This window comes from Pleurodeles waltl, chromosome 4_2, assembly GCF_031143425.1.
Source record: "Pleurodeles waltl isolate 20211129_DDA chromosome 4_2, aPleWal1.hap1.20221129, whole genome shotgun sequence".
NCBI lineage: Eukaryota > Metazoa > Chordata > Amphibia > Caudata > Salamandridae > Pleurodeles > Pleurodeles waltl.
Window position 1 is genome coordinate 888333740 of NC_090443.1, and position 27300 is coordinate 888361039.

The following is a 27300-nucleotide window of genomic DNA, read 5'->3' on the forward strand; positions in this document are numbered from 1 at the left end:
ACTACTTCAACAGGGCGACTTTAAGTCTACTCTAGATCTCAAAGGTGCATACTTTCACATACCAAGTCACCCAGCCCATCACAAATTTCTCGCGTTTGTAGTGGACGGAAACCACTACCAGTTCAAAGTCCTCTCATTTGGGGTCACCACTGCACCAAGAGTTTTTGCCAAACGTTTAGCAGTAGTAGCAGCTCACCTCTGCAGTCAACAAATACACGGCTTTCCCTACCTGGACAACTGCCTTCTAAAAGCCACATCCCTCAAACAGTGCCAACAGAGTACTCAAATAACAATAAAACTACTTTGCAACCTGGGATTTACAATCGATCTTCCCAAATCTTACCTGCAGCCGATACAGATACAACCATATCTAGGGGCAGTCCTAAACACACAAATTCGAGTAACCTATCCCAGTTCCAACAGAGTTCAAAACTTTCAAGCAATTCTGCCGATCTTTCAACCAAATCAGAAAATTACAGTGAAGAGCAGTTAGGCTTATCAGAGGGTAGTGTTAAGCATGTGTTGTACACACACAAGCAATAAAAGAAAACACACACTCAATGACTTAACTCCAGGCAAATAGGTTTTTATATAGAAAAATATTATTTTGTTAATTTATTTTTAAAACCACAAGATTTATTTAGCAGGTAAGTACATTAAATGAAAGGTACTTTGCATGGTAATAGTTGAGAATTTGAATGTATTCAATATTGTACACAGTTTTCATTAAAATGGCAAAAAGCTATTTTAAAAGTGTACAGAGTGCAATTTTCAACCATTCCTGGGGGAGGTAGGTACAGTAGAATTTCAGAGGTAAGTACCACACTTACAGGTTCAATCTCCAGGATATAGGTAGTCCGCCGTTGGGGGTTCAATGCAACCCCAAACACCCAGCACCAGCAATACTGGGCCGGTCAAGTGCAGAGGTCAAACAGGAACCAAAATAACATGGGCACCGGGGAAGACAGGGGGTACTCCGGTTCCAGTCTGCTTACAGGTAAGTACCCACGTTGTCGGAGGGCAGACCATGGGGGTTTGGTTGAGTACTGGAGGGGCCCCACGTAGGCACATAAACCACACCCTCAGCAGCACCGGGGTGGCCGTGTGCAGTGTGCAAACAGGGCATCAGGTTCTCAATAGAACTGTATGGAGTGACCTGGGGGTCACTTAAGTGCTGCAGGCAGTGCACAGGGAGGCCTACTAGGCAAGCCACCGACTGGGCAAGGGTGAGGGCCGCCTGCTGCTCGTTGCTGTACCGGTGGTCGGTTTCTCACGGACCTGGGCCTGCGGGTGCAGTGCTTCTCCCTGGCGTAGGATATCTTTGTCTCGGGCAGTCGCGGTCAGTGGAGTCCTCGGGCTTCCCTCTGCAGGTTTCATCCTGGGGGTACAGGGAGGTCAGCCCAGGATGAACATGTCGTCGGAGTCGCCTGGGGGTCCCCTCTGGATAGTTGGTTTCTCTGGACACAGGCTGGGGGCGTCAGGTGCAGAGTAGTGGGGACTCACACTTCTGGAGTGAGGTGGGATGTCTTTTCTTTTTGTTCGGCACAGCTGCTGCCCACTGGAGTTCTTGGTCCTTTTCAGGGAACGCTGGTCCTGCAGAACGCGTTGCTTTTCGGTTGAAGAGTCTTTGAAGGAGGAGACAAGTCGGAATGACTGGAGCCAAGTCAGGTGTCGTCTCCTTTTCTTCTCTGCGGGCTTTTCAGCTCAGTAGTCCTTCTTCTACTTCTTGTGAGGTCGTCAGGAATCTGAAAAGCTGGGTTCAGGGTCGACCCTAAATACTAAATTTAGGGGTGTGTTTAGAGGGAAATAGTCAATGGCTACTGTCCTTGAGGTGGTTACACCCTCCTTGTGCCCACTCCCTCTGGGGAGGGGAGCACATCCCTACCCCTATTGGTCCAAATCCTCCAAAGCAAGATTGAGGGAGTCACTTCAGCTCTGATCACCTTATGGGTGGACCTGGCTGAGGGGGTGACTACTCCTTGTTTTTCTCATTATCGCTCCTGACTTGCCAAAAAGTGGGTGTTCGTCCGAGGGTGGGCATCTCCACTAGCTGGAGTGCCCCGGGGAATTGTAAAAGCAGGCTTGAGCCTTTGAGGCTCACCGCCAGGTGTTACAGTTCCTGCAGGGGGGAGGTGTGAAGCACCTCCACACAGGACAGGCCTTATTTCTGACCACAGAGTGCACAAAGGCACTCACCCCATGTGGTCAGAAACTCGTCTTGAAGTGGCAGGTGGGCACAGACCAGTCAGCCTTGCACTGGCAGTAGGGCTAACATACAGGGGGCATCTCTAAGATGCCCTTTGTGTGCATTTCTCAATAATCAATAAATCCCACACTGGCATCACTGTGGGTTTATTGTGCTGAGACGTTTGATACCAGACTTGCCAGTATTCAGTGTAGCCATTATGGTGCTGTGGAGTTTGTAATGACAAACTCCCAGACCATATACTCAGTATGGCTACCCTGCACTTACAATGTCTAAGAGTTGACTAGACTTCATCTCTCAAACATCGTGAAGCATGTCAAGAGGGATGGGTCGGTGTTCACCCAAGGTTTTAGCAAGTCAGCTGATAAGTCTGTGACCCGTGCAATTGATGTGCATGTATTGCCCAAGTGTATGTGTTTGCGGATCTTGGGTGACTAAATACCAGTGGGCCTGTAATGTGTATATGAGAGCAGTGTACCAGAAGGATTGACCCTGTGTTTGCCAGCTTGCTCCATATGAGTGTTGAATGTTAGAAGTTCACCCTCTTGAAATAGGTCTCCCATTGTGTGTATGCCCTTTGCATTCCAGTGTAGCTGGTGCAGGGGTACGTGTGGTACTGTATTCCCAATGAGTCCTTAAAGTGGGACTGTCTTACCTGGTATGCATAAACTCCTGCAATGATAGAGGAGAGCTCTAAGAAGAAGGCTAGGGCATTGTGTGCATGTCCACTGGGAGGCTGAACATTCTTGTGATTTCCACTGGGGGTTCTTTTGTGGCCATGTCCACTAACTGATTGCTCACCAGCCAATGGCACACCTATTGAACTTGAGCTACCAAGCAATAGTGCTCAAAGATCTGGCTCCTATGTTACCTGGTCCATCGGAAGCTGTAGCTCCAGTAATGCCACTCTGCATCACATGTTGCACTAATTAAGTTCCCTGAGCATGGAGTGCAAGGCGTGAAAGAATTTTGCTTGGAATAATAGTGATAGATTTGCAGAATAATGCAATAACCATGAGAGCGTGACCATTTTGAAAAGTACTGTACACTCCATCACCGACATCTGCAGTGTTACCCAAAAGGACATTTGGCTGCAGAGCGCAATCACTGCTCATGTGACATTCCCACCCAGCAGGTCGTGTTCCTCATGGTAGATGTTAATCCTCTAGTACCTAAATGGAGTATGTTGCCTTTTCACTATTTCCTCAATAATGGACAAATGTTTCTTCAGAATGGCAGGATGTAGTGGGAACAAGCATGATTTGTTCCAGTTCACCGTCCTGCCTGATATAGCTGCAAAATCGCCAAGTATCATCAGTTTGTGGAGATAACCGTGAGATATACTAGCATGTCGTCGGCAGAGAGTGACACCACATACGTTTGATCTCTGAGGGGAATTCTCCATTCTCCACTGCTTCTTCTCAGTTGAACACCTGTGGTTTTTCAGCCAAGGCAAAGAGGAGTGGGGAAAGCGTGCAACCTTGTCTGGTACCCATCAGTTTTGCGATCAGGTTTGATATCATTTTGCTAGTTGTAACACTTGCTCTAGGCTTTGTGTAAAGGAGCTTAATCATACTCCACACTGGGCCCTGGAAGCTGAATCTCTGGAAGACTTCAAATAAATAGTTCCACTACAGGCAATTGAATGATTGTACCAAGTCAACGATCATTCAAGCTGCTTATGGCCATTTCGTGGGTGCAGATTCTTCCACACAAACAAAACAATGGAGGTTAAGTGAAGTGCATTCTTCCTGGCACAAAGCCATTTTGGACGTCATGTATGAGGAGCAGGAGCAATGGCCAAAGACGAGTCGCCCAATTGTTACTATGGAGTTTGTAATTAGTGTTAAGGATCGCCAGTGGTCTGTAAGGGGCTACTTCCTTAGCATCTTTCCATGGTTTAGGGATTTAATTAAGTAGGACATCACAAAGTGATGGAGGCAGCATCCCAGCCTTTATCGCCGTGTGCTATAGATACTCTAACCTGGGCATCAGTAGGTCAGGATATTGTTTGTATAATTCTGTAGGTAGCCGGTCCAGGCCAGGGGTTTTTCTACAGGCAAAGGTGTATTGGCCCTGCATATTTCCAAGATTAAGTTAGGTGTATTTAATAACAGACATTGGTCGTGTGTAATCTGGGTTAATCAAAGGTTTTATAGGAAGGCCTTCATTACAGTCTGCGAGCAGTGGGAGTCTGAGGCTTACTGCATGGTGTAGTATTGGACAAAGGCTGTGTGTATTTCTTGTTGTGTCTATACTGTAGTATTAGGACCAGTTCCAGTTTGGATTACGGGGGAGTGCACCAAGTCTTGGCGAATCTGCCAGGCCTGTAGCATTCCCGATGTAACTGCCTCCACATGTGTTTTTGCAGCATATTCAGTGATCTTCAGACGTCGGAGGTGTTCAAGCAGCTCTACATGGTTGGTGTGTGTGTCCTCCAGTTCTGGGACCTTTGTTGCATCCTATAATACTTGGCAGTGAAGGCATGCGGAAGAGTATCTTCATATGTTGTAATTTGTAGATCTGGCACTAGTGCAAACGACAGATTATATGCAGTGACTAGTAAGGATAACTTTGAATGCCTCCTATTCGACTGGCGGAGAAGAAGCGGCACCACTATTTAATGCAAAATAACAGTATAATTTTGTCCTGCAGTCATCCCATAAATTCTTGATCTTTCAGCACAGCTGGTTGCAGGCTCCACTTCGGAATTGGTGGACACTCATTTCCCGGACGCAAGCTCAGCCTCAGTAGATTATGATTTGATAACGCCCTACCCTTTATACATAGGGGCTTAATGTTGCCAAGCTCACTGTGATGTCTTGCCTGATATGGAGATCATGTGGAGGGAAGTAAAAGGAGTAAATCTGTTCCTTGGGTTTATGGTGTTGCCGGACGTCTACCATTGACCAGCAGTCTAGCCACTGGACAATCTGTTTGGCATGAAGCATTGTGGGTGACTGTGGGACAGGGGGATATACTCTTTAACTTCACATTAAGCAGACTGTTGAAGTCCCCGCCTAGCAACCAGGGTATGCTAGCCCATTGTGCTAGTTGTCCTATGAATTGTGTAAAGAAAGCATGCTGTTCTTTATCGGGTACGTACATGCTACCTAATCACCAATGTGATGCCATCTAGTGATTCCTTAATGATGACATACTGGTCTTCCTTCTCCACAACAGTTATTTGAGGCTGAAGTGGTTTGAGGCTTAAAAAGAGATATACTGCTGACTGAACATAGAAGTAGGAAACAAGCTAATGAAGAACTCCCATATGTTCAGCCCCCTAACAAATCTGTCCAATTTCCCTTTGTACTTCTTCAAAGCACTTCATTGCCCGTTTCCGATCCTCATGATTCTTCTTTCCTCAGATTTTTTCATCTTCTGTACTGAAATTGATTTCTAATTCTTGGCCACTCACTGGTGTACAGTGTTACCTTTCCTACCGACCTTGTGATTTTCACCTCTCTCCTCCTCACTATAACCACAACGGTTTTTTCACCATTTATCATTTGATTTGTCTTCTTATAATGTTACTGCAGTGTCATCTCTAAACTTTACAGTACAGTTAGCTAAGCAGTCCCAGTGGATTCTGTACAGAGCTCATTTTAACCATCCTCTTAAGCCAGGCACATTGAGGTTTTAATGTCAATGTCTTACCTTTCTAGTAGAGCAGGAAATGTCTATACTAAGTTGGTATTGGTAGCAAAGTAAGCAGGGTGAGAAGTCCAAAAGGGACATAAAGTAGTTTGTATCATGGTAAATGTCATATCATGAAAGTTATACTGCCAGTGATTAATGTCATTACTATTACTTAAGGTGGTTACAGTTCTCACCAGAGTCACAAACTTTCAGACATTTGTTTATTATTTAGGAGAATAAACAGCAATGCTAATTTCACAGGATTCCCGACTGTTGTGTCATTTATAGTATCTTTAATAACTACATTAAAACATGGCTTTCAAACTATTCAGCATATGACTTATCTAGTTACAAAACCGATATTGTATTCCCACTCCTTCACTGTTTGATTATTGTGGATAGAAATCATTAAACTTGAATTAACATCTTTAATTTGCATTGATGAACGTTTAATGTTTATTTTACAGGATATTTGCAGAACTCAACAGTACAGAAATGCTTCTTATAATAGTAAAAGGCATTAACCTGCCATCACCTCCAGGTAATCATTTCATTTTTTTTCTCTTACTCGCTATTCTAATGGCAGGTTCTCAGTTTCATTGTGAATTCTAATACCATCTTTAGCATTGGTTAACCCTCTGATTAAAAATAAATATTATGTATTTAAAGCCTAGTGCTCTGCATGTAAAATGTATGTAAAATGCCTTCTCTGTGTAACCTGTTCACCTTTTTTTCCTTCCTTTATATAATCTTGGCCCATTTTGTAGCAATGATGTTTTCCTTCACTCAGGGGCCAAACTTATAACTCAGTACATTGGACGTTGGTGATAAAAGTCAGGGAAGGCGTTCATTGGTGTGTGCCAGGAACACCCATGCTTACTTAATAGCATGTCTTGTTCACAACAGGTCCATACCTGGAAAACCTACCTCACAACTAAAGTTGCCTGCTGAATCCGACCTGGATAACCTTTGTCTCTCTGACGGGTCTAATATTTTTGCATTTGTTTCCTCTGGCATAGAGTCCCACCACCTCCTTGCCTATTATTTTGTTTCTTACATACTAATGGATGAACCTTTTTCAGTCAATGGCATCCCGGGACCTAAAATTCCTTTTGTGGAAGACTACCTTCTCACTGATCCTAAAATAAACAAGAATAAAGGCCCTGTGTTCTTGAGAGCCCTTCATGGTGCGTCACATGAACTGTCTCAGCTTTCTTTTATCCCAAAAGTGCTGTTCCAGGGCAGTGCTAAGTTTGACATGGATATAATTAGTAAGAATGCATTGTGCACATATGTGGGAAATGTAGTGTCATGAAAAGATTACATCATGTTTCTTACTTTGTTTTGGCATAAAGCTAAAATAATATAACCGTAACCTCGAAAAAATGTAATCTTGGTGGACCTGTTTCCTACTATCAGTAATTCTACAGCTCAGTGCTTCATTACCACCTACCCTTTAATTTTGATCTACCAGTGGTCAAAGTAGCTTCCCACTGAACAATGTATCTGTCAAAGGTTATCTTCTTTACGATGTTTAGGCATGTTCATTTTTTGGTGAACAATTTCACTTTGCCCTCCCCCTAGCATTACTACCCAATTATCTGCAAGTGTTGGGACTGGGCCGTCACCATGAATGTAGTGAAATTGTGACATACCAGGTCAATACTTAATGTTCCTCAGCATGCCCTGAACTTACTTCCGGGTAGGCATTCATTATTAGCTGTCTTTGTAAATGTCTGTAGCACATCATGCAAGTCTTGTAACACGTAACCACCATTTAACTGTTCTCCTTTCCCTGCAAAGTACTTTGCTGTCTGTCTTCTCCCAGTATGGCACTTTATTTTCCTATCACTTGACCACTGATGCAGATTCCAGGACTTTGCAATGTCTCTTTTAGTGAGGACCAAAGTTCGTTCTACAGGTTTAGTACTCATTCTCTTATTTTAGGGTTGAGGAAAGAGGATTAAAAGGCATATTTCGGGTTTCAGAATGCCAGACCACTCTGCCATCTCTTCAGTGATAAACGTCACCTTCCCCCAGAATTCACTGATAATCTGCATCCAGCCATATGAAAAAAACCTGCCTCTGTAGCACCACATATAGGACATCAAGCAGCTGAGTTTGGAAAGATCCTATTCGATCGATAGGTTACAGACACTGGATCTCTATATTATATTTCTACTCTTGCCAATGTAAGCCACGCAGGCTGTGGATCGGAATGTTGCAACATATCCTGTTTTCATGGGTGTTCTTCCTAGACATCTAACCCAATAATACCTACAATCATTTTACCATCTGAACCCTCTATCCTCAGGAACAGATTCATCATGTCGCCTTTTTGGAAATTCTCTAAAACATAAACTGCCTTCGATGTAGGGTATCAGAAACCAACTTGCCCACGTATTGTAGGCGGACTGCTAAGCAAGAGTTCATAATGAGTAACTCCTAGGTCGCCACATATAATCAGAGTCCGCATAGATTCACCCTACCTCTCTTCAGAGATTCAAATTAATGAGAGAAGTACAGTATCCAGTTATTTGAAGAATATGCTAAAAAATAGAATTTTCAAAGTGCTAAAATTGCTTAGTGGCTGTAGCAATACCACCATTTTGTGTGTGCTATTCTTCCGGATATTAATAATAATAAAGGTATAGTTTGCTAGAAAGCAACATTATCCCTCAATGCCAACAGGGCTTTTCCAGTTTTACCATCAACAATGTCAGAAACACTATGGCAATATTAGACACCTAGATAGCAGAACCTGTGTCGTTCACATCTGAAGGTATGACACAGCAATATTAAGGCTGTCTCGTCATGACAGGGTCAGGAACTTGCTAGATTTCAGCCATTTCTTTTTCAGTTCTGACAATACTCCAGATCGTCTATTGATTGTTTGAACCAGTCATTACTAACTCTCGGCTACAACAGTAGATTGTGAGCACACATAGAAACAATACTGGTTGCACTTGATCTGTTTATGGCTCTTTCCCTCTCTCTCTCTCTCTGTTCTTAGGCAGCATTACATTGGCAAGGTGTTCCATAGCTAAGACAAAATAAGTAGGAAAAGCAGACACCTCTACCCCACGCACTCCCGAAATGATAACTGACTAAATGTAACACAGCCCTTGCAAATTCTTGCAGTTGGCTTACTGTAAATAGCAAAATCTTTTAAAAAAAAGTCTCTCTCAAACCCAGCATCTCTTACACTGCAAAAATATATCCATATATTTGTGTAGGTCAAATGCAATAAAGCCCATTAGCTCTGAGAGTCTTTCCCTTTGCCAGCTCCATGGGCACCTTCTTAATTCTTTCATTTGTTATTGGGGCTTCCAGTCACTCTTCAGCTCTAGAGGAAGAGGCACTATGTCTGCCATATCCAGGTAGTTGTCCATTGTTCAGTCAGTCACCTCATCCTTCCCTGTATAACATGCAAAATAACATTTAAAAAACATCTGGTCAATGCTGCTGATACAGCTGCAAGAAGCGTCAACACTGCCATTACAAGGCATGCATGGCTGCGCTCCTCTGGTTTTAAACCAGAAATACAACGAGCAGTACTTAATATGCTTTTTGATAAGAAACATCTCTCTGGCCCTGAGGTAGACTCCACTATAGAGAAACTGAGAAAAGACTCAAGACACCGCTAAGCCAATGGGGCATTAAATACCACACCATATAGAGGCTTCTTTCACAGACCACAGTTTAGAAGAGGATTTAAGCCACAATCCTCTGACGCATCTACCTCCCAGACAAAGCAGGGACAACAAACTCTATATCAAAGAGGAGGATTAAGAGGGTCCTACAGAGGACAATATTTCAGGAACAGAGGCAAGTTCCAAGCCTCAAAACAAACCACTACAACATCTAAGCAGTGACCTCATTCTCACCCCTCCACTCCACACATCTCCTGTGGGGGGAAGACTACAGCAGCTCCACTCTCATTGGCAAAATATCACCACAGACAATTGGGTGTTATCAATTATCCGCAATGGCTATTGCCTAGAATTAATCTCCACCCCTCCAAACATCCCACCACGTCACCACAAATTGTCCCCAGAACACAACGTTCTGCTGCAAGAAAAGGTACAATCTCTACTACTAAAACAAGCAATAGAATTGGTTCCACATTCTCAAAAGGAAACAGGAGTATATTCACTATACTTCCTCATTCCCAAATGGACCTCAGGCCTCTCAATCTATACATCCTGTCAGAACATTTTCACATGGTAACTCTGCAGGATGTCATTCCACTTCTATAAAAACAGGATTACATGACTGCTTTAGACCTCAAAGATGCGGATTTCCACATACCCATCCATCCAGCTCACAGAAAAAACCTCAGGTTCATCATAGCAGGAAAACATTACCAGTTCAAAGTTTTGCCATTCAGCATAACAACAGCTCCAAGAGTGTTCACAAAATGTCTAGTAGTAGTAGCAGCATACTTAAGAAGACAACACATTCACAGCTTTCCATATCCAGACGATTGGCTAATAAAATCAAGCAATTTTATACAATGCCAACAACACACTCAATATGGGATAGAAACGCTACATACACTAAGGTTCACTCTCAATTACCTAAAATCACACTTTCAACCAGCACAAGTACAACCTTACCTAAGCCCTAGCATATCCAAATACACAAAGGATACAAGCTTTCTAAAATCACATACCACAAATACAGCCAAATCAACAATATACTGTAAAGTTCATCATTAAAATTCTAGGGATGATGGCATCTTGCATAGCCATAGTTCCACATGCAAGACTAAACATGAGATCCTTACAACAGTGCCTCTCACAACAACGGTCTCAAGCACACGGCCAACTTCAAGATCTAGTATTGATGGACCGGCAAACACATATGTCCCTTCAGTGGTGGAATATCAGCAATCTAATGAAGGGGCGTCATTTCAAGACCCTTTTCCTCAGACCAAAATCACAATAGACGCATCCATGACAGGTTGGGAAGCACATCTCAACAATCATACCATTCAAGGGGAATGGGATGCCAAACAGAAACAGTTTCAAATAAACCACCTAGAATTACCAGCTGTATTTCCTGCCCTAAAAGCATTTCAACCTCTTCTCAAACAGAAGAATGTTCTAATAAAAACAGACAACATGACAACCATGCATTACCTCAACAAACAGAGCGGGACACATTCATCTCAACTGTCCCTACTAGCCCAAACAATATGGAAATGGGCAATTCACAATCATATCCATCTGTTAGCACAAAACATTCCAAGGGTAGACAATCAGCTGGCAGATCTCCTAAGAAGGAATCACCAACAAACTCACAAATTGGAGCTTCACCCCCAAGTACTTCAAAAGGACTTTCAAAAGTGGGGGACACCAGAAATAGACCTATTTGCAAAAAGCGAAAACGCCAAAAATGCCAAAACTTTGCATCCAGACACCAAATGCCCTATCCAAGGGCAATGCTCTATGGATCAATTGGTCAGGGATATTTGCTTACTCTTTTCCCCCTCTCCCACTCCTTCCCTTTCTGGTTAGCAAACTATGTCGAACATCACTCACCATGATACTCATAGCCCCAACATGGGCACGTCAGCATTGGTACACAACACTCCTAGATCTGTCTGTAGTACCTCATTACAAACTCCCAAACAGACCAGACGTGTTAACACTGAACAAAGGTCAAATAAGGCACCCAAACCCCAATGCTGGCGATTTGGCTCCTGAAGTCTTAGAATTAGGTTACCTAAAGCTCCCATCAGAATGTATGGAAGTAATTAAACAAGCACGTAAACCTACTACTAGACAATGTTACGCAAACAAGTGGAAAAGATTTGTCTACTACTGTCAATCTAAAAACACTGAACCACTTACAGCATCTATACAAGATAGTTAATGCTATCTACTTCATTTGCAGAAATCAAATTTAGCTTTCTCATCCATCAAATTCCACCTTACTGCAATATCTGCTTATTTACAAACTATTCAATACACTTCTGTATTCAGAGTTCCTGTTATTAAAGCCTTCATGGAAGTATTAAAATGCATTATTCCACCCAGAACACCACCTGTTTCATCCGGGATTTTCAAATATTGTACATATCAGACTTATCAGCCTACCTTTTGAACTCATGCTCTCGTGTCAAATTCAATTTTTAACATGGAAAGTTGCCTTTCTTGTAGCTATTACTTCTTTACAAAGAGTTAGTGAAATACAGGCGTTCACTCTTGAAGAACCTATTTTCCAAGTACACAATCATAAAGTTGTACTTAGGACAAATCCAAAATTTCTACCAAAAGTAGTATCTCCTTTTCGCATCAACCATACAGTGGAAGTGCAGTCTTCTTTCCACAGGCAGACTCTGTGGCAGATAGAGCTCTTCATACCCTAGATCTCAAAAGAGCTCTTACATATTACAGAACTAAAGATTTTAGAATAACAAAACAACTTTTCGTTGCCTTTCAACATCCACATATAGGTAATCCTATATCTAAACAAGGCTTAGCTAGATGGATTGTTAAATGCATCCAAACATGCTACATCAAAGCAGACAGAAAACTTTTAATCAGTCCTAGAGCACATTCTACGAGAAAGAAAGGTGCATCAATGGCATTTTTAGGGAACATACCAATAGCTGATATATGTAAAGCTGCACATGGTCAACTCCTCATACATTTACAAAACACTATTGTGTTGATGTTTTCTCTCAGCAACAGGCTATTGAAGGGCAGGCTTTATTAAGAACACTGTTTCAAACAACTTCAATTCCTAAAGGCTAGCCACTGCTATTTTTTGGGAGGACTAACTGCTTTGTAGTCTATGCATAGCATGTGTATCTGCAGCTACACATGCCGTCGAACAGAAAATGTCACTTACCCAGTGTACATCTTTTCGTGGCATGTAGTGCTGCAGATTCACATGCACCCCCTTTCCTCCCCGGAAGCCTGTAGTCGTTCAAGTTTAATATTTGTACATATGTATATACATTTACATTTGCATGGACATCTCTTTATATTCTTATGCTCTATCACTCCTTCCTTCACCCTTTGCGGGAAAACAATCTAACTATGCAGTCAATGCCCATGCGCACTGTAACCGAGAGGAGGAGTCACTCGATCCCGTGACTCCAAAAAGACTTCATAGAAGAAAAACAACTTTTAAAACTCCAAGCCCAACACTAGATGTCGGAAGAGATATGCATAGCATGTGAATCTGCAGCACTACATGCCACGAACAGATGTACACTGGGTAAGTGACATTTTCCATATGTATGTATGTGTGTGTATATATATATATAATAATAATTTCAGTGGCATGTGTAGCTGCAGATACACATGCTGTGCACTGTTCCTGCCATCTAGTGTTGGGCTCGGAGTGTTACAAGTTGTTTTTCTTCGAAGAAGTCTTTTCGCGTCGCAGGACCGAGTGACTCCTCCCTTTCGGATCCATTGCGCGTGGGCATCGACTCCATCTTAGATTGTTTTCTTTCCGCCATTGGGTTCGGACGTGTTCCTCTTCGCTCCGGTTATTCGATTTGGAGAAATTAAAAAAACGCAGAAAATTGTCGGTATTGTTTTAGAGCGCGAACCATCTTGCATCGACACCTCAGCACCAGCGAAACACACCTTCGGTTGCTCTTCGGGGCACCCGTGCCCAGCCTGGGCCTGGTCGGCCCGACCGCAGGAAGCCTCGAAGCCTCATGGATTGGACCCCGTTCCGATTCTGCCCTCAGTGCCACGCAAAGTATCCATACACGGATCAACATCGGGTCTGTTATCTGTGTTTGTCAGCAGATCACCGAGAGGATACTTGTGAGGCTTGCAGGTCCTTCCGTTCCAAGAAGACCTTGAGGGATCGAAGGGCGAGACGACTACAAATGGCGTCGAAAAGTACCAAACACCTCGATGTCGAAGAAGAGGAGATGGCCATCTCCATTCAGGGATCCGATTCGGACTAATCTGACGCGGACCGACCACCGACAGCAGGCCAGCATGTGAGTACACCTACCCTGACCCAAACCAAGAGCCAGTCCAAGACCAAACAAAAGGCCTCGGGATGCCTCTGCTGGAAGGCAATGGCTCTACCTGGAAGAAATCAAGCGGTGACCAAGCAACACCTTTGGCACCAAAAAAGGCCACACCCGCATCAAAGGCTTCGGACTCGAGTCGAGACACAGGGGGTGATTCAGACCTTGGCAGACGGCGGAGGCCGTCCGCCAAGGTTCCGCCGCCGAATGACCGCGGCGGCCATTCAGACATTTCCGCTGGGCCGGCGGGCGCTCTCCAAAAGAGCGCCCGCCGGCCCAGCAGAAATGCCCCTGCAACGAGGACGCCGGCTCAGAATTGAGCCGGCGTAGTTGCAGGGGTGCGACGGGTGCAGTTGCACCCGTCGCGTATTTCAGTGTCTGCAAAACAGACACTGAAATACTTTACGGGGCCCTCTTACGGGGGCCCCTGCAGTGCCCATGCCATTGGCATGGCCACTGCAGGGGCCCCCAGGGGCCCCGCGGCACCCCCTACCGCCATCCTGTTCATGGCGGGTTTCCCGCCATGAACAGCTCCGCCGCCATGGAGAATTCAATGGGGCAGCGGTAAACCGGCGGGAGACCGCCGGTTTACCCTTTCTGACCGCGGAGTCAGAATGCCCTCGGGAGAACCGCCAGCCTGTTGGCGGTGCTCCCGTGGTCGGTGACCCTGGCGGTCACCGGCTGCCAGGGTCAGAATGACCCCCACAGTCTCCGAAAAAGTTTGACATTGACTCGTCGAATCGAAACCACGAAAGACTGTTTCGGAACTGACGCTTACTATCACCATGGGCATTTCGGTACCGAAAAAAACGGCTTCAGAGCTGAAAAAAGCCTCAGATACTGAGGAACATGGAATTTCTAAACAGCTGAAATAAAGCCACGGATTTGAGGAGGAACTTCTACAAATAGAGGAATTTGATGGAGACAAGCCTGGATACAGATCCACAAGGATACTGGAAAGATCCTCACAGCACCTCCCCTCAAATTTAAAAGGAAACTGGCTTTCCAAGGACGTTCGGACACTGACCAGCCAAAGGCTAAAGTGCCAAGAGAGCAATCCCCGCCATGCCAGTTTTCCCCAGCACATTCTCCTCTGCATACTCCTCAAAGAACTGTTCCTCCTCTTGCTACACCCACTGCACAGTCACCCACACACACTGTGCAGTCTCATCAAGACACAGACCGGTGGGATCTTTATGATGACCCTGTGTCAGACAATAGCCCGGAGTGCTATCTGTCTAAACCCTCTCCACCTGAAGATAGCACCTCCTACACACAGGTTTTGGCTAGGGCTGCTGCTTTCAAAAATGTAAGCATGCATACCGAACCACTAGAGGACGACTTTTTTTTTTAATACCTTGTCCTCCACACATACATCTTATCAAAGTCTACCCATGCTCCCAGGCATGCTCAAACATGCCCAACAGATTTTTCAGGAGCCGGTTAAGGGAAGGGCCATAACATCAAGGGTAGAAAAGAAATATAAACCACCACCTTCTGACCCGGTATTTATCACCTAGCAGCTGCCCCCAGATTCGGTAGTTGTCAGTGCGGCGAGGAAGAGGGCCAACTCGCAGTCATCTGGAGATGCACTCCCTCCAGATAAAGAGAGTAAAAAGTTTGATGCGGCAGGAAAGAGGGTAGCGTCACAAGCAGCCAATCAGTGGCGCATAGCGAATTCTCAGGCCCTCCTCGCAAGATATGACAGAGCTCATTGGGATGAGATGAGCGACATCATTCAACATCTCCCCAAAGAATACCAAAAAAGAGCTCAGCAGATAGTAGAGGAGGGACAGGCAATAACTAATAATCAAATAAGGTCTGCATTAAATTCAGCTGATAATGCCTCAAGAACAATAAACACTGCAGTGACAATTAGACGCCATGCATGGCTTAGATCATCTGGTTTTAAACCGGAGATTCAACAGGCGGTCCTCAACATGCCATTCAACCAGTGTAAGGAAATGCCTCCTTGGCATGGTTACCTCCTGACTTTTTGCCTTTGCTGATGTCAAGTTATGATTTGAAAGTGTGCTGAGGCCTGCTAACCAGGCCCTAGCACCAGTGTTCTTTCCCTAACCTGTACCTTTGTTTCCACATTTGGCACACCCTGGCATCCAGGTAAGTCCCTTGTAACTGGTACCCCTGGTACCAAGGGCCCTGATGCCAGGGAAGGTCTCTAAGGGCTGCAGCATGTCTTGTGCCACCCTGGGGACCCCTCACTCAGCACAGACACACTGCTTGCCAGCTTGTGTGTGCTAGTGGGGATAAAATTACTAAGTCGACATGGCACTCCCCTCAGGGTGCCATGCCAACCTCACACTGCCTATAGGTATAGATAAGTCACCCCTCTAACAGGCCTTACAGCCAGAAGGCAGGGTGCACTGTACCATAAGTGAGGGCATCAGTGCATGAGCACTATGCCCCTACAGTGTCTAAGCAAAACCTTAGACATTGTAAGTGCAGGGTAGCCATAAGAGTATATGGCCTGGGAGTCTGTCATGCACGAACTCCACAGCACCATAATGGCTACACTGAAAACTGGGAAGTTTGGTATCAAACTTCTCAGCACAATAAATGCACACTGATGCCAGTGTTCATTTTATTGTAACATACACCCCAGAGGGCATCTTAGAGATGCCCCCTGAAACCTTAACCGACTACCAGTGTGGGCTGACTAGTTTTAGCAGCCTGCCACAGACCAGACAGCTTGCTGGCCACATGGGGAGAGTGCCTTTGTCACTCTGTGGCTAGTAACAAAGCCTGTACTGGATGGGGGTGCTTCTCACCTCCCTCTGCAGGAATTGTAACACCTGGCGGTGAGCCTCAAAGGCTCATCCTCTTTGTGACTGCACCCCAGGGCACTCCAGCTAGTGGAGTTGCCCGCCCCCTCCCGCCACGGCCCCACTTTTGGCGGCAAGGCCGGAGGAGATAATGAGAAAAACAAGGAGGAGTCACTGGCCAGTCAGGACAGCCCCTAAGGTGTCCTGAGCTGAGGTGACTCTGACTTTTAGCAGATGGAGGATTCCCCCAATAGGATTAGGGATGTGCCCCCCTCCCCTCAGGGAGGAGGCACAAAGAGGGTGTAGCCACCCTCAGGGCTAGTAGCCATTGGCTACTAACCCCCCAGACCTAAACACACCCCTAAATCGAGTATTTAGGGACTCCCAGAACCTAGGTAACTAGATTCCTGCAACCTAAGACGAAGAAGGACTGCTGAGCTGAAAAACCTGCAGAGAAGACGGAGACATCAACTGCTTTGGCCTCAGCTCTACCGGCCTGTCTGCCCACTTCTAAAGAACTGCTCCAGCGACGCGTTCCACAGGGTCCAGCGACCTCTGAAGCCTCAGAGGACTACCCTGCATCTAAAAGGACCAAGAACTCTAGAGGACAGCGGCTCTGCTCCACAAAGACTGCAACTTTGCAACAAAGAAGCAACTTTGAAAGAACACACGTTTCCCGCCGGAAGCGTGAGACTTTGCACTCTGCACCCGACGCCCCTGGCTCGACTTGTAGAGAACCAACACTACAGGGAGGACTCCCCGGCGACTGCGAGCCCGGGAGTAGCCAGAGTTGACCCCCCTTAGCCCCCACAGCGACACCTGCAGAGGGAATCCAGAGGCTCCCCCTGACCCCGACTGCCTGCTTCTAAGAACCCGACGCCTGGTAAGGACACTGCACCCGCAGCCCCCAGGACCTGAAGGATCCGACCTCCAGTGCAGGAGCGACCCCCAGGTGGCCCTCTCCCTTGCCCAGGTGGTGGCTACCCCGAGGAGCCCCCCCCCTTGCCTGCCTGCATCACTGAAGAGACACCTAGGTCTCCCATTGAACTACATTGCAAACCCGACGCCTGTTTGCACACTGCACCCAGCCACCCCCGTGCCGCTGAGGGTGTACTTTTTGTGCTGACTTGTGTCCCCCCCGGTGCCCTACAAAACCCCCCTGGTCTGCCCTCCGAAGACGCGGGTACTTACCTGCTGGCAGACTGGAACCGGGGCACCCCCTTCTCCATTGAAGCCTATGCGTTTTGGACACCACTTCGACCTCTGCACCTGACCGGCCCTGAGCTGCTGGTGTGGTAACTTTGGGGTTGCTCTGAACCCCCAACGGTGGGCTACCTTGGACCCAACTTTGAACCCTGTAGGTGGTTTACTTACCTGCAAAACTAACAAACACTTACCTCCCCCAGGAACTGTTGAAAATTGCAGTGTCCAGTTTTTAAATAGCTTATTGCCATTTGTGTGAAAACTGTATAAGCTATTTTGCTAATTTAAAGTTCCTAAAGTTCCTAAGTGAAATACCTTTCATTTAAAGTATTGTTTGTAAATCTTGAACCTGTGGTTCTTAAAATAAACTAAGAAAATATATTTTTCTATATAAAAACCTATTGGCCTGGAATTGTCTGAGTGTGTGTTCCTCATTTATTGGCTGTGTGTGTACAACAAATGCTTAACACTACCCTCTGATAAGCCTACTGCTCGACCACACTACCACAAAATAGAGCATTTTTGCCACTATCTTACCTCTAAGGGGAACCCTTGGACTCTGTGCATGCTATTTCTTACTTTGAAATAGTACATAGAGAGCCAACTTCCTACACATGTATTCCCATATCTCAACGATTGAAGATCACACATGTTACGTAATATATACCCTACACACACTAGGGTTTTCAATAAATTACCAAAAATCACACTTGCAACCATCCCAAATTCCGCAGTACTTGGGAGCTACGCTCAACACTCAAAAAGCGATTGCAAGTCCAAGCCCACAAAGGGTACAGTGATTCTCTCGTAGGGGATTTCCATGTATAGTCAAAATCGTAGAATAATTCCCCGCCCGCCTGCGCGCGACGTCGAGGAGCAGATCGGCATTGTTGGAGTCGACATCGAGAGGTCGACGTAGACGTCATCGGTCGACGCCCTGCACAGCGTCGAGACGGAGAGAGAGATCGACGCCGAGGACTCCATCCACATCGAGGAGCCACAAGATGCAGAGAATTTATTCCTCAGTAGTGCTGCTTCCTTCGTCACCTTCTTCTCGTCCTTCTCCGTCTAAGTCTCCTCCTCCAGAGCTTCCGGCAACGCCGCCCCAGCCAACGGGCCAAGAGTTGCCACAACCAGCGCCACCTCCGACACCTCAAGTACCGGTTAGTATACCGCCTAGACCGCGCTCTACATCGCGCCACCGTTCACGCCATGGCCATGACTCTTCCAGATCAAGATTGCACTGCATTTAATGATTTTACTTCAAGGGCAATCTGAAGCTTGAACACTGTAGCCCTTCCTAGAGGCTGCATGGGAACATTCTAAAGTGTCTTGGCAGGCCTTTCTGAAGTAAGGCGAACAGGGACACTTAAGAAGTGATATTGGAAAAAGTGCTCTGGGGTCCCCGCAGGCGGGCGGGGAATTATTCTACGCTTATGACTGTCATGGAAATACCCCTACGAGAGAAGTGGAGTTACAGGTAAGAAACTATACCTTCCACACTATGGTACCAAAAATGCAACCAAATCAGCATTACACAGTCAGATTTGTGATGAAACTCCTAGGCATGATGGCATCATCATCACAATTGTCCCAAATGCACGCTTACACATGCGGCCCTCACAGCAGTGCCTTGCAAAACAATGGTCGCAGGCACAGGGTCATCTCCAAGATCTAGTGTTAATAGACCGCCAAACACACTATTCGCTTCAGTGGTGGAACCCCACGAAATTAAACAAAGGGCGACCTTTTCAAGACCCTGTGCCTCACGCCATTCTCACAACAGATGCATCAATGATTGGGTGGGGAGCACACCTCAACAATCACAGTATACAAGGACAGTGGGACTACAAGCAAAAACAGCTACACATAAATCACTTAGAGTTGCTAGCAGTCTTTCTAGCACTAAAAGCTTTTCAACGTCTTCTGGCTCACAAACACATTCTTGTCAAAACAGACAATATGACAACAATGTACTACTTAAACAAACAGGGGGGAACACACTCATCGTAATTTTGCCTCCTAGCACAAAAAAATTGGCATTGGGCAATTCACAACAACATTCGCTTAATAGCTCAATACATCCCAGGGATTCACAATCAATTAGCAGACAATCTCAGTCGGGATCACCAGCAAACTCACAAGTGGGAAATACATCCCCAGGTACTACAAAAACACTTTCGCCAGTCGGGGACACCAGACATAGATCTGTTCGCAACAAACCAAAACGCAAAATGCAAAAACTTTGCGTCCAGGTACCCACACCCTCAGTCCAAGGGCAATGCACTATGGATCAACTAGTCAGGGATATTTGCTTACGCTTTTCCTCCCCCTCCCACTCATTCCATTTCTAGTCAACAAACTGCGTCAAAACAAATTCAAACTAATACTTATAGCACCAACGTGGGCACTCCAACCGTGGTACACCACACTGTTAGACTTCTCAGTAAGACCTCACGTCAAGCTTCCAAACAGACCAGATCTGTTAACGCAACACAAACAGCAAATCAGACACCCCAATCCAGCAATGCTCAATCTGGCTCCTGAAGTCTTAGAGTCTAAATCTTCCAAACGAGTGTATGGAAGTCATTAAACAGGCAAGAAAACCTACCACCAGGCATTGTTATGCTAACAAATGGAAAAGATTTGTCTTCTACTGCCAAGCAAAACACATCACACCGTTGGATGCGTCCATACAAGACATCTTAGGTTATTTACTACACCTACAGAAAGCAAATCTAGCCTTTTCATCCATCAAAATACACCTCACTGCATTTTCGGCTTATTTACAAATTAAACACACAAAATCCCTATTTAGAATACCAGTCATTAAAGCCTTCATGGAAGGACTAAAACGGATCATACCTCCAAGAACTCCACCAATACCCTCGTGGAATCTTAATATTGTACTTACACGACTCATGGGTCCACCTTTTGAACCCATGCATTCTTGTCAGATCCAATTCTTAACTTGGAAACTGCCATTTCTAGTAGCAGTCACTTCATTACGAAGAGTTGGTGAAATACAGGCTTTCACTATTGAAGAACCCTTTATACAAGTACACAAACATAAAGTTGTTCTCCGCACAAATCGAAAATTTCTACCAAAAGTCATTTCACCGTTTTATTTAAACCAAACAGTGGAACTCCCAGTCTCCCTCCCACGGTCAGACTCAGTGGCAGAAAAAGCACTGCATACATTAGATCTAAAAAGAGCTCTAATGTACTATATAGACAGAACAAAAGCATTTCGTAAAACTAAACAGTTGTTCGTCGCATTCCAGAAACCCCATACTGGTAACCCTATGACCAACAAGGCGTAGCCAGATGGATAGTGAAATGTATACAAACTTGTTACCTAAAAGCTAAAAGACAACTACTCATTACACCAAAGGCACACTCCACTAGAAAGAAAGGAGCAACAATGGCCTTTCTAGGTAACATACCAATGACAGAGCAGCCACTTGGTCCACACCTCATACTTTTAGCAAACACTACTGTGTAGATGTGTTAGCAGCACAACAAGCCACAGGGACAGGCTGTACTAAGAACATTATTTCAAACTACTTCAACTCCCACAGGCTGAACCACCGCTTTTGGGGAGGATTACTGCTTTGTAGTCTATGCACAGCATGTGTATCTGCAGCTACACATGCCACCGAATGGAAAATGTCACTTACCCAGAGTACATCTGTTCGTGGCATGTTCCGCTGCAGATTCACTTGCGCCCTCCCGCCTCCCCGGGAGCCTGTAGCCGTTTAGAAGTAGATCTTAAACATTTGTACATTTGTAAATATATTACTTTAAACTTCATTATGTACATGTAGGAGGCTGGACTGGCTTGTAGTGAGTACCAAGGGGTACTTGCACCTTGCACCAGGCCCAGTTATCCCTTATTAGTGTATAGGGTGTCTAGCAGCTTAGGCTGATAGATAATGGTAGCTTAGCAGAGCAGCTTAGGCTGAACTAGGAGACGTGTGAAGCTACTACAGTACCACAAGTGTCACTTGCACAATATCATAAGGAAACACAATACACAGTTATACTAAAAATAAAGGTACTTTATTTTTATGACAATATGCCAAAGTATCTTAGAGTGTACCCTCAGTGAGAGGATAGGAAATATACACAAGATATATATACACAATAGCAAAAATATGCAGTATAGTCTTAGAAAACAGTGCAAACAATGTATAGTTACAATAGGATGCAATGGGGACACATAGGGATAGGGGCAACACAAACCATATACTCCAAAAGTGGAATGCGAACCACGAATGGACCCCAAACCTATGTGACCTTGTAGAGGGTCGCTGGGACTATTAGAAAATAGTGAGAGTTAGAAAAATAACCCTCCCCAAGACCCTGAAAAGTGAGTGCAAAGTGCACTAAAGTTCCCCTAAGGACAAAGAAGTCGTGTTAGAGGAATAATGCAGGAAAGACACAAACCAACAATGCAACAACGATGGATTTCCAATCTAGGGTACCTGTGGAACAAGGGGACCAAGTCCAAAAGTCACAAGCAAGTCGGAGATGGGCATATGCCCAGGAAATACCAGCTGTGGGTGCAAAGAAGCTTCTACTGGACAGAAGAAGCTGAGGTTTCTGCAGGAACGAAAAGGGCTAGAGACTTCCCCTTTGGTGGACGGGTCCCTCTCGCCGTGGAGAGTCGTGCAGAAGTGTTTTCCCGCCGAAAGAACACCAACAAGCCTTGGTAGCTGCAAATCGTGCGGTGAGCGTTTTTGGATGCTGCTGTGGCCCAGGAGGGACCAGGAGGTCGCAAATTGGACCAGGAGGTAGAGGGGACATCGAGCAAGACAAGGAGCCCTCTCAGCAGCAGGTAGCACCCGGAGAAGTGCCAGAAACAGGCACTACGAGGATGCGTGAAACAGTGCTCACCCGAAGTTGCACAAAGGAGTCCCACGTCACCGGAGACCAACTTAGAAAGTCGTGCAATGCAGGTTAGAGTGCCGTGGACCCAGGCTTGGCTGTGCACAAAGGATTTCCGCCGGAAGTGCACAGGGGCCGGAGTAGCTGCAAAAGTCGCGGTTCCCAGCAATGCAGTCTAGCGAGGTGAGGCAAGGACTTACCTCCACCAAACTTGGACTGAAGAGTCACTGGACTGTGGGAGTCACTTGGACAGAGTTGCTGGATTCGAGGGACCTCGCTCGTCGTGCTGAGAGGAGACCCAAGGGACCGGTAATGCAGCTTTTTGGTGCCTGCGGTTGCAGGGGGAAGATTTCGTCGACCCACGGGAGATTTCTTCGGAGCTTCTAGTGCAGAGAGGAGGCAGACTACCCCCACAGCATGCACCACCAGGAAAACAGTCGAGAAGGCGGCAGGATCAGCGTTACAGAGTTGCAGTAGTCGTCTTTGCTACTTTGTTGCAGTGTTGCAGGCTTCCAGCGCGGTCAGCAGTCGATTCCTTGGCAGAAGGTGAAGAGAGAGATGCAGAGGAACTCGGATGAGCTCTTGCATTCGTTATCTAAAGTTTCCCCAGAGACAGAGACCCTAAATAGCCAGAAAAGAGGGTTTGGCTACTTAGGAGAGAGGATAGGCTAGCAACACCTGAAGGAGCCTATCACAAGGAGTCTCTGACATCACCTGGTGGCACTGGCCACTCAGAGCAGTCCAGTGTGCCAGCAGCACCTCTGTTTCCAAGATGGCAGAGGTCTGGAGCACACTGGAGGAGCTCTGGACACCTCCCAGGGGAGGTGCAGGTCAGGGGAGTAGTCACTCCCCTTTCCTTTGTCCAGTTTCGCGCCAGAGCAGGGCTAAGGGGTCCCCTGAACCGGTGTAGACTGGCTTATGCAGAATTGGGCACATCTATGCCCAAGAAAGCATTTCCAGAGGCTGGGGGAGGCTACTCCTCCCCTGCCTTCACACCATTTTCCAAAGGGAGAGGGTGTAACACCCTCTCTCAGAGGAAGTCCTTTGTTCTGCCATCCTGGGACAAGCCTGGCTTGACCCCAGGAGGGCAGAAACCTGTCTGAGGGGTTGGCAGCAGCAGCAGCTGCAGTGAAACCCCAGAAAAGGCAGTTTGGCAGTACCAGGGTCTGTGCTACAGACCACTGGGATCATGGGATTGTGCCAACTATGCCAGGATGGCATAGAGGGGGCAATTCCATGATCATAGACATGTTACATGGCCATATTCGGAGTTACCATGGTGAAGCTACATATAGGTAGTGACCTATATGTAGTGCACGCGTGTAATGGTGTCCCCGCACTCACAAAGTTCAGGGAATTGGCTCTGAACAATGTGGGGGCACCTTGGCTAGTGCCAGGGTGCCCTCACACTAAGTAACTTTGCACCTAACCTTTACCAGGTAAAGGTTAGACATATAGGTGACTTATAAGTTACTTAAGTGCAGTGTAAAATGGCTGTGAAATAACGTGGACGTTATTTCACTCAGGCTGCAGTGGCAGGCCTGTGTAAGAATTGTCAGAGCTCCCTATGGGTGGCAAAAGAAATGCTGCAGCCCATAGGGATCTCCTGGAACCCCAATACCCTGGGTACCTCAGTACCATATACTAGGGAATTATAAGGGTGTTCCAGTAAGCCAATGTAAATTGGTAAAATTGGTCACTAGCCTGTTAGTGACAATTTGGAAAGAAATGAGAGAGCATAACCACTGAGGTTCTGATTAGCAGAGCCTCAGTGAGACAGTTAGGCACCACACAGGGAACACATACATATAGGCCACAAACTTATGAGCACTGGGGTCCTGACTAGCAGGGTCCCAGTGACACATAACAAACATACTGAAAACATAAGGTTTTCACCATGAGCACTGGGCCCTGGCTAGCAGGATCCCAGTGAGACAGTGAAAACACCCTGACATACACTCACAAACAGGCCAAAAGTGGGGGTAACAAGGCTAGAAAGAGGCTACTTTCTCACAGTACATACGCATTCACTCCATTGCATGGGCACTATTACTAGCATACACAACTCCTACCTCACCCTCTGCGGGGAAAACAATCTAAGATGGAGTCGACGCCCATGCGCAATGGAGTCGAAATGGGAGGAGTCCCTCGGTCTCGTGACTCGAAAAGACTTCTTCGAAGAAAAACAACTTGTAACACTCCGAGCCCAACACCAGATGGCGGGATGTGCACAGCATGTGAATCTGCAGCAACTAATGCCACGAACAGATGTACACTGGGTAAGTGACATTTTCCATATATATATATAAAAATATATACATACATACATATATATATATATATATATATATATATATAGTCACTGAAAAAAACAAAGGTTACAGGGACTTTATAGTTATGTTCCGAATTTACTGTTACAAAACCTTGGAAATCCAGCAGTTATAGTCAAGTAACTATAACGCCATGAGGTAACTGTGACTTGCCTACCCGCAATGCACAACTTTCTCGTCAATAATTGTACTGCAAATGTTGCAGTAATAATATCAATGATGCCATAGAAAGTGTCATCAATGATGTAATATGTGGAGTAATTAGGAGTGCATGGTGAAGGCGCAGGTTATATTTACCTTAGGTTGCGAGCTATAGTTATTTGAGTTAACATAACTATAATTGCTGAATTTCTAAGGTTTTGTGCGAGTAAATTCGGAAACTAACTATAAAGTCCCTGCAACCTTTTTTTTTTTTTTTTGTGAATTTCTATTGATTTTTTAGCACGCACACATGTAAATATAAGTAGCGGGTTAGCCACAGGGCCTGGCCTACGGTCAGTCCCGACGGCCAACCCTCTTGAATGCAACCACACTCAAGCTACGCATGGCCTTTGGACGTGCACAGCATGAGTTTGGATGCAATAGGTGGGGTTTTTAAAAAAAATGTATCTGGATTTGCAGATACACAAATGAATTCACAAATCAGGGATCCGTGGATCCACCCATGAATCCGCGGTTCCATAAATCAAATGAAAACAAAATGATTGGGCAATTTTTGCTCACGCCTCTGTGTCCTATGGGGTCAGGATACCTGCAGACCTGGGGACCACCACCTCCTCAGGGCTTTAGACAAATAATAGGCAGGGGCACCAGCCCTACGTGCCTCACCTGGGCAGCTTTCCTCAGTCCATCCAGAAATATGTCCCAATCCCTTGCATTGGATGCTTGCAAAGGCTGTTGATGTGTTCCCTATGAAGGGCTTTGCTCTGCGTCTGGGCCCATCGTAGAACCAACAGGTGCCAGGATGCAACTGAGGGTGACGTTGTGGCTTTCATTGTGAGGTGATCACGTGTTTGGCCAAAAACAGGACTGTGGCGGTCATTCTGACCCTGGCGGTCTTCGACCGCCAGGGCAGAGGACCGCGGGAGCACCGCCGACAGGCCGGCGGTGCTCCAATGGGGATTCACCGCCGCGGTCGGACCGGCACCACTGGCGGGCTCCCGCCAGTGTACCGCCGCCCCATTGAATCCTCCACGGCGGCGCAGCTTGCTGCACCGCCGCGGGGATTCCGACCCCCCCTACCGCCATCCAGATCCCGGCGGTCCGACCGCCGGGATCCGGATGGCGGTAGGGGGGGTCGCGGGGCCCCTGGGGGCCCCTGCAGTGCCCATGCCACTGGCATGGGCATTGCAGGGGCCCCCGTAAGAGGGCCCCTACATGTATTTCACTGTCTGCTGCGCAGACAGTGAAATACGCGACGGGTGCAACTGCACCCGTCGCACAGCTTCCACTCCGCCGGCTCGATTCCGAGCTGGCTTCATCGTGGAAGCCTCTTTCCCGCTGGGCTGGCGGGCGGTCTGAAGGCGACCGCCCGCCAGCCCAGCGGGAAAGTCAGAATTACCGCCGCGGTCTTTCGACCGCGGAACGGTAATCTGACGGCGGGACTTTGGCAGGCGGCCTCCGCCGCCCGCCAAGGTCAGAATGAGGGCCTAAGTCTAGAAAGCAAGCAGTGGCCTTCAAGTTATCCTGTTATTTAAATATACCAAAGCACATACCTTCCAGGAGGACAGTAGAGGCATACAAGTGCTGGTTGCTAAGGCTCATGAAGCTTTCTCCCAAAAGACAGACCGGGATTAGCAGCTCTACAGCTTGTAGTTTAAGCTGACAGGATTGCACAAATGTGGGCAGGAGGCCATACCTCCCAAGAATATATTTTATTGGCAGGGGAGAGATAAACTCTATATAAGATATATAAGATGGTGCATTCAGTTCCTTATTGGATGACCATGTCCATTCCAAGCTGCCCTAACCAGCCTTGAGGCAGGAATAGCACATTCCATGATTGTCTGCTGCAACCCAGTGACTCTCCTTCACTGCCAGAGAGGCTGCAGCTGTGCCTTTTCCTCCCACACTAAGCTCTGTAGAAAACAGGGCCATCAGCGTTATGCGTTTGCCGTCTTCAGTGACACTGTAGCAAATACTGACCGGGATGGACTTCACTTGGATTATGGCTTCTTCTTGTCTCCTTCTCAGGATATAAGTATATAGAGTGGCCAGTCGGAGAGAGTAACATCC

At 46.3% G+C, this 27300-nt stretch overlaps 1 protein-coding gene across 1 annotated transcript in view; it reads left to right on the forward strand.

The window, feature by feature from the left end:
• The window catches only part of CC2D1B (coiled-coil and C2 domain containing 1B), a 637449-nt gene that overhangs the window by 450240 nt on the left and 159909 nt on the right, over positions 1-27300 (forward strand). The window contains exon 19 of the mRNA XM_069232670.1: positions 6316-6389. Coding sequence (XP_069088771.1) covers positions 6316-6389 — 74 coding nt within the window. The remainder of the gene's footprint in view (positions 1-6315; positions 6390-27300) is intronic.